The 13,863-nt window shown below is 49.2% G+C and overlaps 1 protein-coding gene across 2 annotated transcripts; it reads right to left on the minus strand.

Moving 5' to 3' along the window:
- Window positions 1-2,606: 2,606 nt before the first annotated feature.
- On the minus strand, window positions 2,607-7,638 carry ARPC5 (actin related protein 2/3 complex subunit 5). Of its 2 annotated transcripts, XM_072932692.1 has the most exons (5): window positions 7,435-7,638; window positions 6,496-6,567; window positions 4,668-4,844; window positions 3,749-3,860; window positions 2,607-3,713 (listed from the first exon to the last, which is right to left on the minus strand). In XM_072932692.1, the coding sequence occupies exons 1-4, from the start codon at window positions 7,576-7,578 to the stop codon at window positions 3,798-3,800; spliced, it is 456 nt and encodes a 151-aa protein (XP_072788793.1). In that variant the 5' UTR covers window positions 7,579-7,638; the 3' UTR covers window positions 2,607-3,713; window positions 3,749-3,797. The 2 variants fall into 2 exon arrangements, with proteins under 2 accessions (XP_072788793.1, XP_072788792.1); XM_072932691.1 differs by having other exon boundaries at window positions 2,607-3,860.
- Between the last annotated feature and the right edge of the window lie 6,225 nt (window positions 7,639-13,863).

Here is a 13,863-nt window from a genome sequence, read left to right on the forward strand (position 1 = left end):
GGAAGCGGCTCGGCTCGCATCGGCCCGGCATGGGGAAGTGGGGCGGGCTGCCTCTGACACCGCGCCTTGCCGGGGGTGCATCCCTGCTCGGGCTTTGATGTTCGGGTTTGTACATTAGAAGCCATGCGTTTTGTCAGCTGGGGAGTTGATCAGGTCAGGTTTCAGGTTGCCAAGTCCAAGGATGAGCGCTGGGCTGAGCCCTTGGTGCCCTGCAAAGCGCAGTCTTGGCATTGCTAAGCGGTTCCCGCAGGCAATTCCTGGCAGGCACAGCTGGGCTGGGGCTGCCCTGTCTGCCCAAGCAGGGAGGTGAAGTAGAAACCCTTGGTCCTTCCCGACCCCACCGTGTTGTCCCAGCGTGAAGTTCCACTGCTAAGGGCCCATGGAGCTGCCCATGGATGAGGTTTCTGGAGCAGTGGCCATGCTGCACCATATCCCAAAGGCTCAACCCAAGATCACTTCTGTCCAGGTGTTCTAGGGCCAGCAAGGGATAACTGGCTCTGGAGCATTGCTGGAAGCACAGGGCCAGGATGAGCACAGGGCACGTGGTGACAGCAGGATTCTGACCTGCTGCTGACTCACAGGTTTTGAGCTGGCTGCTCCATACATGGTTTTTAAGCATTTTTGGAAGCGCTTTGCCTCTGCCCCATCTACCAGCAATGTGATGTGTATTTTGTAAGAGCTTAAAATATGTCAGCAAGACTCAGCCCTTGTGCCTTTACCAAAACTTCCTTAGCAAATTACATAACTCCAGCAGTGGGAGGGAGGCTGGGGAGGTGACTTCTGAGTACTGCTGATGGAGAAACCCGAGCCCCTGAGCAGCAAAGACTGGGGTTTTAATCCAAAGTAGACCAAACAGAACTCTGAGCCTGGGGCTCTCTGCTTCTCCAGCTGTATGTGTGCCCTCAGCATCCCAGCTGGCTCCTATGGGCTTCCCACGGGAGCATGGAAGACACTGATCTCCAGGAAAGCAGAGGGAGATGCAACAAGCTGAAGTGATGCTCAGGTAAAAGGGGAGGAAAAACATGGTGAGTGTAAAAACACCCCTCTAGGTGCCATTTCTGATTCCTGTGCAGGATGGGAGACCCCATGGAGCAGCAAAGGGTTCACCTTATTGGAGACTTAATTTTCTGCTCCTCTAATTATCTGAATTGGTGCACTGCTTAGTCAGGTTTATCCCAAAAGCAGTACAAGGGGAGCTGGAGGAGGATGAGACATCATCCCCATTATAATGCTCATAGCATCTGTTCTGCCTGGGTATTTGTAACTTAACAGTGAGGAGATTTCAGAGCTGTGATAAACACAGCCCTTTTAGCAAGAGTCAGTCTCTTGTTCCCCTTTCTCTCCCCAAAGCTGACTCAGTAGGTGAACTTGTTTCTTCTATGATAATGTCCAACAGGAAGTGAGTAACAGAGATGGTGACATTTCCCGTGGAAGACTCTTGGAATCCACCAAACCCAGATTGCCAATAGGTGGGTCAGAACTAGAGAAATGTCCAAAATCCAGCTGGGGTGCAGTGCATGGGTTTTGACTTTGTACAGTTTGTAATTTCTGAAGAGTCAAAAAAAACCCAAACTGATTCAGGCATAAAGAACCCCCCCAGTATGCACGAGGGAAGATCTTTTTGTGAGCAGTTTTATTGGGAAGGCAGGTTGGAGCTCTCTGCACAGGACCTGGGGGTCTTGGCTCTTTTCCCAAATGGAGGCAGACACTGAGGTGGATGTGAGGACAGCAGCAGCTCTCAGCTAGCACAAAAGCAGGATGTGATCAGAAGGTACCATTGCCACCCACTCTGGCTAAGGCTGAAGGTAGCAGAGTTCTGCAAACCCTGTCACCCCGCCCAGTCCGACCTGCATGAGGCTTTCCATTGAAGAATTCCTTCTCCTAACAGGAATCTGAACTGCTGTCATGGTGTCCACACCATCCACCAATACAAGCAAGGGAGGATTTGGAGGAAAAAAAGCTGTCTTTTAAGACTACATTTACTTTTCCTTTTCCTGTCACTCATTACCAGCAGAGCTGCCCCTGCAAATCCTGCCCTATCCCCACAGCAATGCGTGTTTTAGCACATCCCTGAACAGAAACACCGATGTACGTGTCCTGTAAATGTTCCTAAACCCATCACAGCCTCACCCAAGGGGATCTGCAGAACCTTAAGACCACTCAATTTATTCACTTCATTTATCTAATGACACCTAGAGGCAGCTGATCTGCTTTGGCATCAATTGTTTTGGAAAATATTTCCCACTTCTCTGGGATTACAGCTTATTTTTTTAAAATGAGGTTCATCGATGTCTCAACCCAAATCTGGGCAAGTGGAAAGAACCAGAGAAGCCAATCACAGTCCTTGGCAGAGCTGTAAGGACAGAACCCTCGCTGCACGACCAGGAGACTTTCTGTACGATCTATGGTGAAACCTGGATGCTTTCTGCAGCAAGGCTGGGTCTCCCACCTGGTGATCTCAGTGCCTCCTGTGGTTGTGCCTCTGTTCTTCTGGAGGCAGTGAGCAAGCAGAACCATCCCAGGAAGAGAACAAGGGAGGCACCGAATGGTTTAGAGGTAACCGTGCTGGATCCTGTCTCCATTGAAGGCATGTCAGACACTGTGAGTAAATATTCAGTGACGGTTTATTGTCTGGACTTTATTATTATTACAAAAACAAAGCAGATATCAAAAAACAGCAAAGATTTCACGAGGTCCCCAACAGTTTTACACAACTGAACTGTAGTAAAATAGTGAAATTAAAACACATGTATTTTAGGCCGGGCCCTAAACCTTCTACGGTGATCCGTGGTCTGGGATGCCCTGGGCTTTCCTAATTCTTTAAAATTCTCCTCTTTATTTGGGAACCTGACTGGCCCACTAGCTAGCATGATGAGGCACAATGCAACAGGAATGTGAATTGTCTGCTCTCCTTACAGACCCTTCACAACCAGAAAACAAAACAGGGGAGGCTCTGCAAGGATGGTGTCGATACCAGGATATGTTTCTCAGACTACCCCCAGCAACCATTTAGTTGTGCTTGACAAAACCAAATCACTTTCCAGTTGCTGAAAGGCAATTGGCTGTGTAAAAGCTGCTTTTTCTTCTTCTCTTCAGGAACTTTGCTCCCCCAAATAAGAAGAGTTCACTGGGCTGGGCTCCAGTGTAAATGGACCATTAACCTTTTAAATTCCACTTTCCAAACTGCATGATGGAAACTCCATCCCACTGTGACCTTCCCACTATGGACCCAGCATTAGGCTGATGGCAAGGAACCTGAGCAGGTTAAGGAAGATACTCAGCTCTCTGGAATGATTATTGGGGCTGAAAAAGAGCTTTTTTTCTCGCCTATTCACAGATGTAGGGTCAGAAGATGACCAAAGGCAATATGGTCCAGTTAATAATAGCTGCCCCACTTCTCAAATATCAAGATTTTAGCTCAGAACACTGCTTGACGAGCAAAAAATTAAGACACTGCCCTGTGTCCCTCAGCATTTGCTCAGAGAGTCAGGTCAAAATCTGCCACAATTACACACAAATGCAAATCACTCTAAACACCAAATTGTTTACATCACTGAATATGTCACTGAAAGGCTGGCGAGTACCAAATATTCCTGTTAGAAGTAAAATTCCACCTTCATAATTTTCCAGAACTTCACTGCAGAAGAGATCACGATGCGCATCACTGGTGGGGTATGACAGAAGCAGCAGGGCGAAGGCAAAGCTGGGGGTCAGGGCTGCCCGGGGCGGCCGTGCTGGGAGGGGATCGGGGCTTGCAGCAGCGGCTCCTGCTGGAGTCACACCGTCACCCCGCTGGATTACACCGTCTTCCTGGCAGTCAGCACACGCACTATGGACCCAACTCCTCCGGCAGCCAGCGCCTGCCAAGGCAAACACGGCAGTGAACAGCAGCCAGGCCAGCTGCAGCCTGGAGCTCCCTTCCAGCTCCTCAACAGGCTGACAAGAGTGATGCAGAGGGACTTTGGACATGGCCTGGAGTGACAGAACAAGGGGGAAGGGCTTCAAACTGACAGGGGGTAGGTTAGTAGGTGACTAGGATTAGGTATCAGGAAGAAATCCTTCTCTGTCAGGGTGGGGAGCTGTGGCTGCTCCATCTCTGGAAATGTCCAAGGCTGGGTTGGACGGGGCTTGGAGCAAGCTGGGATAGTGGAGGGTGTCCCTGCCCATGGCAGGGGTGGAATGAAATAAGCTTTAAGGTCCCTTCCAACCAAAACCATTCTGGGAGTCTATGAAAATACTTGGATCACATTCATATTGCACGTGAGTATCTGCCTGCCCTCCACGAAACACCAGCAGCTAGAGTGCCAGGGTATGATAATCACCCTCGATTTCAAGAAAGCTATTTAACTTTAATTAAGCTTTCATTTCCCTGCATAAATCAAGCTGCAAATTTTGCTTCCCTCCAGGAAGGAAATTCCCCTTCAGCCCATTTGAATCACTGGATGAAACCATTTTGTTTGCCTCAGTCTAAGAGAAACCAAAACTTTAACTTTTGGGTGTTAACTCAAGGAAGCAGCAGCGGGCAGGAGGAATAACTGAGCTGTGAGCTCCAGGGCCACACCCTCATCACAGCCTGAACTGGCACTTGAGTCTCACCAGCCAGGAAGGGAGTTCTGGCCAGGCTCAGGGCCTGGGCACTGTGGCAGGAGCTGTCCCCGTGCACGCACCTTCTCGTGCCACTGCAGCAGCACAGCACTGCTGTTGTCAGAGGGGCTCTCAAAGCCCTTGTAGATGTACTTCATGAGCAGGTCCACCCCGTTCTTGTCCAGAGACTGCACCGCCTTCTCAATGTCGTTGGCTTTGAAGGAGATGAGCACCTTCAGCACGATGCTCTCAGCACGGTCCTGTCAACAGGCAGGCACAGACACAACCATCCCGGTGTGAGGCACAGCCAAACACTGCTGTAAAGCATTTTTCTCTTTAACACCTCTGAAGAGGACAGTGTGTGAAGAGCTTGTCATAGTAAGATTAACAGACACATCCTCTCAAGGATAAACAAGGTAAAAGAGTTTAACACATTTGCCCTGCTTTAGTTTTTCTGCCTCTGTGGGTGTTTGCAATTCTCCACCCCTTAATTATGGCTAAATAGTAAATGTTCATATGGAAGCTCAAGATGTATCAAGTTCCAAAATAATTATAACAACCAAGTGCTTATCTGGCCCCTCTTCCCACTAGAGCCTTCTCCATACCTCTGTACTGTTTAACATGACACAACCATTATGATCCAGGGAAATGCCATTGGAAAAGGTGACTGCTGGAAGCCACGTGCTTTCCAAGCAGTCCCAGGCACACTGGATGCAGACTGGACATTAATATTAAGAATTAATAATGTTTGATCTGGATGTCATTTCAGGCCTGGGAATGTGTGAGGTGAGCTTACAGCAGAAATTAGCCGTGCAATCAGCAAGGAGCAGCTCCCCCTGTTCGTCCATCACTAACTGAGGCAGGATGAGAGAAAAATGTCTCAGGGTTGCTGGACTTTTGAATAATTCCATCGTACAAACACCTCAGGCACCTTCCCCCTACAGAAACTGGATGTCACTTTTCCTGCCCAATTTAATAATACCCCATAATCACTTGCTTCAGCAAGACTTCCCACATGACTGTAAGTAAAATTATATAAGTTCCAAAGATAACCAAAAATTAAGACAGGTATTAATGTTCAGTCATTCTACCCTCTTCAATTCCACCACCAAATGTATTCTTAAATCCTTCAATAGAGGGCTAATGGAAGCAAGTGATTAATGTGAGGACAAAGCTATACAGCTCTATTTGTAACAGCTGGTTCTCAGAGCTCTGTAAAACCCTTCAGGAAAGGGCTGGGGCTTGCAGGAACAGCTCTGCCAGGAACCATGGAGCTGGGAGCCATGCCCCTGGGCCTCTCCTTGGGCAGGGAGAAGTGACTGCAGGCACTCACCAGCTGGGCACTTCCATATCTTATCAGCCTGCTCCTCCCACCACTGCAATCATGAGCTATTCAGGATCCATCCTGGGGATGTTCAGAAATGCACACACACAGCAGACTCCCACACTATCACAGGGGGAGGACTTGCTTTTCCTGAGGTTTAACAGCTTCATTTTGATTGGATGTGACAAAAACCAATTCTTCCTTTTTTGTAGTCTCACTGCTGGTGGTTTCGTTAGTCAGAGGTGACAACTGCAACCCTGGTTCCCTGAGCACACAAGGATTACATCTGTGAGTTGCCATATCTGGTCTGAGGCAGACACAGGCACATGATGACACCTGGGCACACAAAACACAACCAGCACTGGCAGGAGAACCACACCTGATCCAGCACCAAGGTAAAGGTACGTGGACAGTACTGTACCTGAGCTACAGTATTTTGAACAAGATTAAAACACTTGTGGTCATGGATGTTTCACCTTAAATTTTGCTCCTCTTGCCTCCTCAAGGTACAACTAGTGGCACAGAAGTAACAGAGACAGGAAAGGATTTTTAGGGAGTAACCCATGAGCGAGCAGTTGCTATTTTACCTTCACTGCCTGGTTCTTTGTGTTGATGGGAGGGTTCTTCAGAGCTGCCTGCAGTGCAGCCATCATGTTCCCTGTGCCAGATGGTTAAGGACCAGACACCAAGTACACGGACATCAAGTACCAGGACAGCTATATTTGTAGCTGGCTTGTGCATGACTGAAAACACTCTGATGCAGGGATTCCCTCACCAGCTAAGAAGACATTACAGCCTAAGACAGCAATTTTCAGGCCATTTGAGGCAGGAGCAGCATCAACAAGCAGCTGTATAGTTCCGGGACTGCTGAATACTTCCTAGGCCATTCCCTGAACGAGTAAAAAAGAAACCATTCTCCATCACTTCTGCAATCTGTAGCCCCCGAGAACAGATCTCAGCTTGTCACATCCAGCCCCAGCAGCCACTGGGACAGCAGCCCAGGGAAAAGTGACCAAGGGCCAGCTGGGCGAGGCAGCCCTGGCAGCGGGCACGGGAACCCTTTGGGCACAGGAACGCCCTGTCTGCATCCCGGGACACCGCCCTGAGCGCGGCCCCGGGGCACTGCGGCTGCTGCGGGCAGGGCAGGAAGCTGGGCCGCCTTCCCTCTGCCAGCCCCTTCCCCTGTCGGCCTCTTCCCCTTCCCCTGTCAGCCTCTTCCTGCTGCCAGCCTCTTCCCCTTCCCCCTTCAGCTTCTTCCCCCTTCAGCCTCTTCCCTCTGCCAGCCCCTTCCCCCATCAGCTTCTTCCCTCTGCCAGCCCCTTCCCCCTTCAGCCTCTTTCTGCTGTCAGCCCCTTTCCCCTTCAGCATCCTCCCTTGTCCCTCCAGTCCCTTCCCCTCCATCCCCATCCCCTCCAGCCCTCTCCGTCCATCTCTCCCTGCCCACCGGTGCCGCTCACGCTGTTCCCCTACAAGGCCGCCCCGGCGGCGGCCGCGCCCGCTCCGCCCCCGCCGCTCCCCTCAGGATATTGTCGCAGGCACGAGTCCACCTCGCCCTCATCAGGCCCCGCTTGCCCGTCGCCGCCGTCCTCCTCATCCACGAACTTGTTCTCGTCGTACTCGTCCACGTCCACCCGGCGGAACCGCGCCGAGGACACCGTGTGCTTCGCCATGGCCGCGCCCGCCCCGCGCAGCCGCGGCCGGCCCGGCCCGGCCCGCCCCGCCCCGGCGGCGCCGGCGCAGCGAGCGCGGCCCGCCCGGCCCGCCCGAGGGACCGCGGGGATTGTCCCGCCCGGCCCGCCCGAGGGACCGCGGGGATTGTCCCGCCCGGCCCGCCCGAGGGACCGCGGGGATTGTCCCGCCCGGCCCGCCTGAGGGACCGCGGGGATTGTCCCGCCCGGCCCGCCCGAGGGACCGCGGGGATTGTCCCGCCCGGCCCGCCTGAGGGACCGCGGGGATTGTCCCGCCCGGCCCGGCTGAGGGACCGCGGGGCGCGGCCCGCCCGCCCCGGCTGAGGGACCGCGGGGATTGTCCCGCCCGGCCCGGCTGAGGGACCGCGGGGATTGTCCCGCCCGGCCCGCCTGAGGGACCGCGGGGCGCGGCCCGCCCGCCCCGCCGGGGCACGGGCACCGCCCGCCGGCCCAGCCTGCTCCGGCCTGGCCTTGGACACTTGCGGCAGCCACAGCTGCTCTGGGCACTCTGTGCCAGGGCCTCACTCGCGGGGAGCAACTTCTTCCCAATAGCCGATCTAAACTTATTCTCCTTCAGTTTGAAGTTTCACAGGTTCACAGAGTATTCCGAATTGGAAAAGACCCCCAAGCATCATTGAATCCAATTCTTAAGTAAATGGCCCATACCGTTGAAGTCACAACCTTGATGTTACTATCACCATGCTCTGACTGACTCTGAAGCCATTCCTGCTTGTTCTGTCATTCCAGACCCTTGTAAATAGTGTATCCTCGTGATTCCATACAGCTCCTTCAGTACTGCAAGATCGCAGCGAGGTCACCCCAAAGCTGCTCCAGGCTGCAAAATCCCAACTCTCCCAACCTTTCCTCCCTCCCTCTGACCATGCTGGTGCCTCCCCTGGGCTCTCTCCAGCAGCTCCAGCTCCTGCCTGTGCTGGGGCAGCTCTGCAGGTGGGGTCTCACCTGAGCAAAGGGCACAGGGGCAGAATCCCCTTCCCCTGCTGCCCACGCTGGGGCTCAGCCCAGGGCAGGGGGTTCAGGGCTGAGGCAGCTCCAGCTCCTTCTCCCAGGGCTGCTCCATCTGCTTGCCCCCTCCCCAGACTGATCCTGGGAGTTGCCCCGACCCAGGCGCAGCACCAGCACTTGGCCTTGTTAAATTTCATGAGATTCCCACAAGCCTGAGCTTGTCTGGGTCCCTCTGTCCACCCCAGGGCAGCGCCCGGCTGGGCAGGACCTGCGTGGCTCCAAGTGAGGTCGGAGCTGCCCTGCTCGGACTGCTCAGGGAGCTCCTACTCCAACAGCACCTAGTGACCTTGAGAGTTAAAAAATTGCCTCAGCCTGTTGTGGTTTTTTTAAGTTATACTTGGCCTGTGTAGATAATAATTATCCTATTATTAGTTAGGAAATGACACAGCTTTGTGAGGTTCCTCTTAAGAGAAAACAGCAGCCCTGGAAGAAAACATACACACACACACATGCATGCATATATATACACATATATTACACCCACCACTAACCCCTTCTTATGAGGAAAACAGCTAGTGGGAAAATTTATTCCTGTATCAGCCCTACCTGCAGGACCACCCACCTCCTTGATAGAGGAGGAATTTAGGATATGTCACATGTTCCCCAAAGTTGCCTCAGCTTGGGAAGCTGCAGTCCAGCTGGAACTGTGGCTGTAGCTTGGGGGCTGCTGGCATTTTTCTGCTGGAAATTGGCTTAAGGGCAGCAAAGTAATTGCAGGAGGTAAATAGACTGTCAGAGAGTCACAGCATGGTTTGGGTTGGAAGGGACCTTAAAGGTCATGTAGTTCCAACTGCCTGCCATGGGCAGGGAGTACTGAGGTTCAGGGTTTACTGCCCTGGTTTAAGAGGTCGAGGATTAAAACCAAAGTATGTTCATAATCCATTATTTGAGACCCACAGTTATTCCATGGGTTAACTTTGGCTGGAGGGGACTTTATTGGTGTTTTTTGCCATCTGTGATCTCAGTTTCACACCAAAAAGTGGGTGGATCTGTGCCATCCTCAGAGCAGGTGTGTGCCACAGGGAAACGCTTCCGAATGAGGACTTCCACTGAATTATTCCTTTTGCATTTTTGAATGCCTTACTATATTTCTGGGTCTTGGCTATAAGCTGTTCCCTCTGAGAGGAGCCCTCCTTGTCTTGGAGACATCAGAGGAAGCAGAATGTCTTCCAAGGCTTGAAAAGGCTGTTGGGAGGCTGGGTGACAGAAGAAAAGGCTTTTAAATTCTGCTGTCCAGCTGAGTTCCCCTGCTTTCCTTGGGGAAAGGCTGTCCTAAAAGATGTTTTAATTCCTGTTAAGTTAATTTGATGTCAGTTTTGTGTACCTGCTGGCAGAGCTGGGTGACATGGGGCTGCCCCCATGATGCCACACACAAAATGTGTTATACATAAGAAACAGTGGACAGTCTCTTCAAAAAGCTGCTGAAACTTATAGCAGCATATGGAAACTTGGTTGATGACACAGAGAACAAAACTCTTGGAGCCTGGAGGCATTATTCACAAAACAGACTTTTTGCTAAAGAAAAAAAAAAAAAAGAGTAAAATTTTCCCTTATACCCTATAGAGGAAAAACTGTACAATAGAAACAGCCACACTTTTCAGAATTGTTACAGGTGATTCCATGATTCAATCTGGCAAAAAAACATGCAAACACCATCAAAAAAAAGAACTTAAAAAGGTGTCATTACCATGTCAGCAGGTCCAGCTCAGGGTAATAGCAAACATTTATCTGATTTCCTTCAGTGACTTTTTAAGTTTCCACTTTAGGGCTGTTACAATCTTTGTAAATTCTGTGGTGCCAAAGAAGGCTCCTCCCTGGTCTGGGCAGTTCCATGCAGAAGGATCTTTCCCAGTGCAAGGGCTTGGCCCTGTTTGAGATGGTGGCAGCAGGCAGGTTCTTTTAGATGTTTCCAGGTGCCAGTTTCTGGGATATGGGAACACAAACAGAATTTGCCTTTGCGGGGCCAGGCATCTGTGGGAGTTGAGAGTCTGTTCTGTGCCTGTCAATATTATTTTTTCATTTCTCAAGTGAGACTATAGCCCTCTTTTATTAGTGAAGTTTTGCTACAATATTGTTATAGCTGAAATCTGGGTGTTCTAAGGAATGTCCAGCTGAGATTCTTTCTAAATGATTTGTGTGTTTATCTAGTGTGCCAGCTGGACAGAAAACTCCTGTTGTACTTCTGCATCAAGGTTTTCCCTTTCTTAGGAAGTTTGTGTCCCCTTCCCTGAGAATGTAATTCCAGGAAGCAGTGGGCCATTCTGTGAGTAAGCTCAGTCATGCTTTGTACCAGGGTGCCAGAGGAGGGCAAACACAAATTTTGTGTGGGTGAACAGCTTTTGGTTCAAGCAGGAAAATATTTGTCTTCACTGCTGCTCTCATTGCCCCTCATCATTCTTGGATCTTCATAATTCTTTTGCTGCTCCACTGTAAAACATTGCCATCTGCATATTTTATCACAGCTCACTTTTGCATTCCACCGTTTTGCCCTCTGTATTTAATTTTTTCCTTAAATTCATATTTTTTAAAATTTGCTTTGCTTTCCACTCCTGGCTCTATAGTAACTTCTGTATATTGTCCTCATATATTTTCGTATATGTATGTGCTGTAGTTCCTTCCTGATCCAGACCATTGTGCTGTTCTCATTCAGATTTCTCTAAAGATTGGCTTCCTGACATCAGGAATGTTCCATTTGTCGTTTCTGGTGTTTCTACACATTTTGGATGGTCAGCTGTGCTCTGTTCTGCGCAGTGCAATGTCACCCTGGCAGTGCCGTGCCTCGGGAAATAGAAAATGCCTCTGCTCCTCGGCATAAAGGAGGGCGGGTGTGGAAAAAGGAGTGTTTTCCTTTGCAGAGGGGTGTCAGGAGAGGTTGGCACCCCCCGCCAGTTCTCCTGCAGGCTGCCAGTGCTAAAGACAACTGAGATAAGGTTCCCATTCCTGCTGTCCCTGCTGGTGCTCCTGCAGAGTTGGGATGGCCACATGATGGCAATGTCGCACCTCAGGGATGTGTGTTGTTTTTCGGATGGAGCCGATTGCTTTCCAGCTCCGTTTAAGTGTTTCTAGAGCTTTTCAACCAGAGGCACTGGACATTTTACATCTCCCCCCGAAACCTGCCTCTTTTTCTTTGGTTGGTGCTTTTTCCTGATCAAAACCCGTCAAATTTTCAATCTCCTCAATCAATAGTATCATATCCTTACAGGATGGGAGTCAAATCCCAAACTACCTCTTTGGATGGGTTAATTGGAAGAGTGTTCCCACAACCAAAGTGCATTTCTGGATGTGCAGCATCAGCATCAGCCTTTGGCTCCTTTGCCAGTGCTGTTTCTCTCCATGAGCCACCATTCTGATACAGGAGATGATGTCTGATGGATCCCTAGGAGCTCAAAATGAGTGTTAAAAGATCCATATTTATCTCTATCTATCCAATTATACTTAAAATTATAATTCTATCTCTGCCCCTCCCAATTATATTTGGAGGGGACTGGGATATAATTATAACTTTAAGAAATTATTTACTTTTTGCTAAAATGCCTGTCTGGGGCAGAGGGCAGGAATGACTGATTAGTGGCCCACGGCGTGGTACAAATGTTCACAGGAGGAACTGGAGAGGAATGCTTTATCCAGTGAAAACCACAGGGAGAACAGTCCCTAATGACTCTGCCTGGAAATGAGCCAGGGTCCAAGCCATATGTTCTGCACCTAGGGAAAAACACCCTAATGATCAGTGCTGGGATTTTTTTTTTCTTTATCCAAATGTTAGGTAAATTCTGGTATCTCTCCAGGCTAAAAAGCATGCAGAAATTCTGATCCATCCTAATGTGGCCAGTTTGGATCTGATTTTACTGATTTAAATGTGTGATTTTGGGATTTCTGAAGATGTCTTTTGGAAGCAAAATTGTATGCATTGATTAGACAGAAGCTGATGTGTGATTATATGGAATCAGGATGTTTTATTCCCCAAACTAAATCATTATCTTCTTCCATAGGCTGGTATAAGTGTTGCTGTGAGTATGGGGAGAAAAGGGAGGCACGCTCCAAAATGCTGCACTCGGGACAAGGATGGTTCCTCTGTTTTGTGCCTCTGAAATGTGAGTGTTGAAATTCTGCTGCATTTCTTAGTACAGCCTGGTGCAAAATAATCTCTGCTGGAAGCATTTTACACGTTTTCATTGAATAGGGAGTTTATCTGAGTTCAAAGTCCAGAGCAGTCACACGGCCCCGTAATGAGCCGGAGACTTGAGGTTCCTGCGCAGCCCTAAGGTTTAAAAAATAAGAAACAAAGGATATGAGGGAAGAAGCAAAATCTGTCCACAGCTGCTCATAAGCATATCCAGACAATTTGAAGCACACTGCCTGCTCTCCAGCTCATTGAACACAGGAGGATATGGGATATCTCGTGCCACGGGAGCGCTGGAACGGGGCCCTGGGGCTCTGCACTCTGCTAAAGGGCCATAAAGATTAGCCAGGTTTTAGGTCCTGAGCTGGGAATGTTTCCTGCTTGAGCTCCTGTGAAAGTCAGACCTTCACAAAACCATTCCAGGAAATTTGCCTCATGTGGCTTGTTTAGCCTCCAAGTGATTGCAATTGTCACCTCACTTCCAGAGATTTTTCCAGGGTTTCATTATCTTGATTGTTTCCCTTTCTATATGCCTAAAAAGAAGTGTTTTCCCCTTTTCTGTCTATTAAGAGTAGAATTGAAACCCACAGAGCAGCAAGCAGTCTGTAAGGGGAATGACAAATCAAGACATTTACATGCCATAGACAGGTTAAATTTTAGGACAGCAAAAATCATAAGGAAAAATTACAGAACTAACCCAGGATTTTGATTATTAAATAAACAAAATCCCCTTCTATTGAGTGCGGTCACACCAGAGATTATAGGGATTATAGTTGGAGAAATTCTTACATATTAATTATAAAATGTTATCTGGATGCTTTGTTTGTAAAACAATTGGTCAGATTTCCTCTTGCCCTCAGAAAGAGCCAGGAAACTTGCCAAGAGCCTGTGTTTACAGATCAAAAATATAGAGGAAGAAAATGAAAGTTTAGTGATGGAAGGAGAAGAGACCTTTCCTATATTGCACATAACATATATATTTCACACACACATACATATATATAGTTTGTGTATATATACATATATATAGAATATTCTGCTTCATCTTCTTTCCCTTTAAAATGAAGATGATTCTTGGGACTCAAAGAGATATATTTAATTCATATAAAATTTCAGTTCAGAAA

This window comes from Taeniopygia guttata, chromosome 8, assembly GCF_048771995.1.
Source record: "Taeniopygia guttata chromosome 8, bTaeGut7.mat, whole genome shotgun sequence".
NCBI classification, from domain to species: Eukaryota; Metazoa; Chordata; class Aves; order Passeriformes; family Estrildidae; genus Taeniopygia; species Taeniopygia guttata.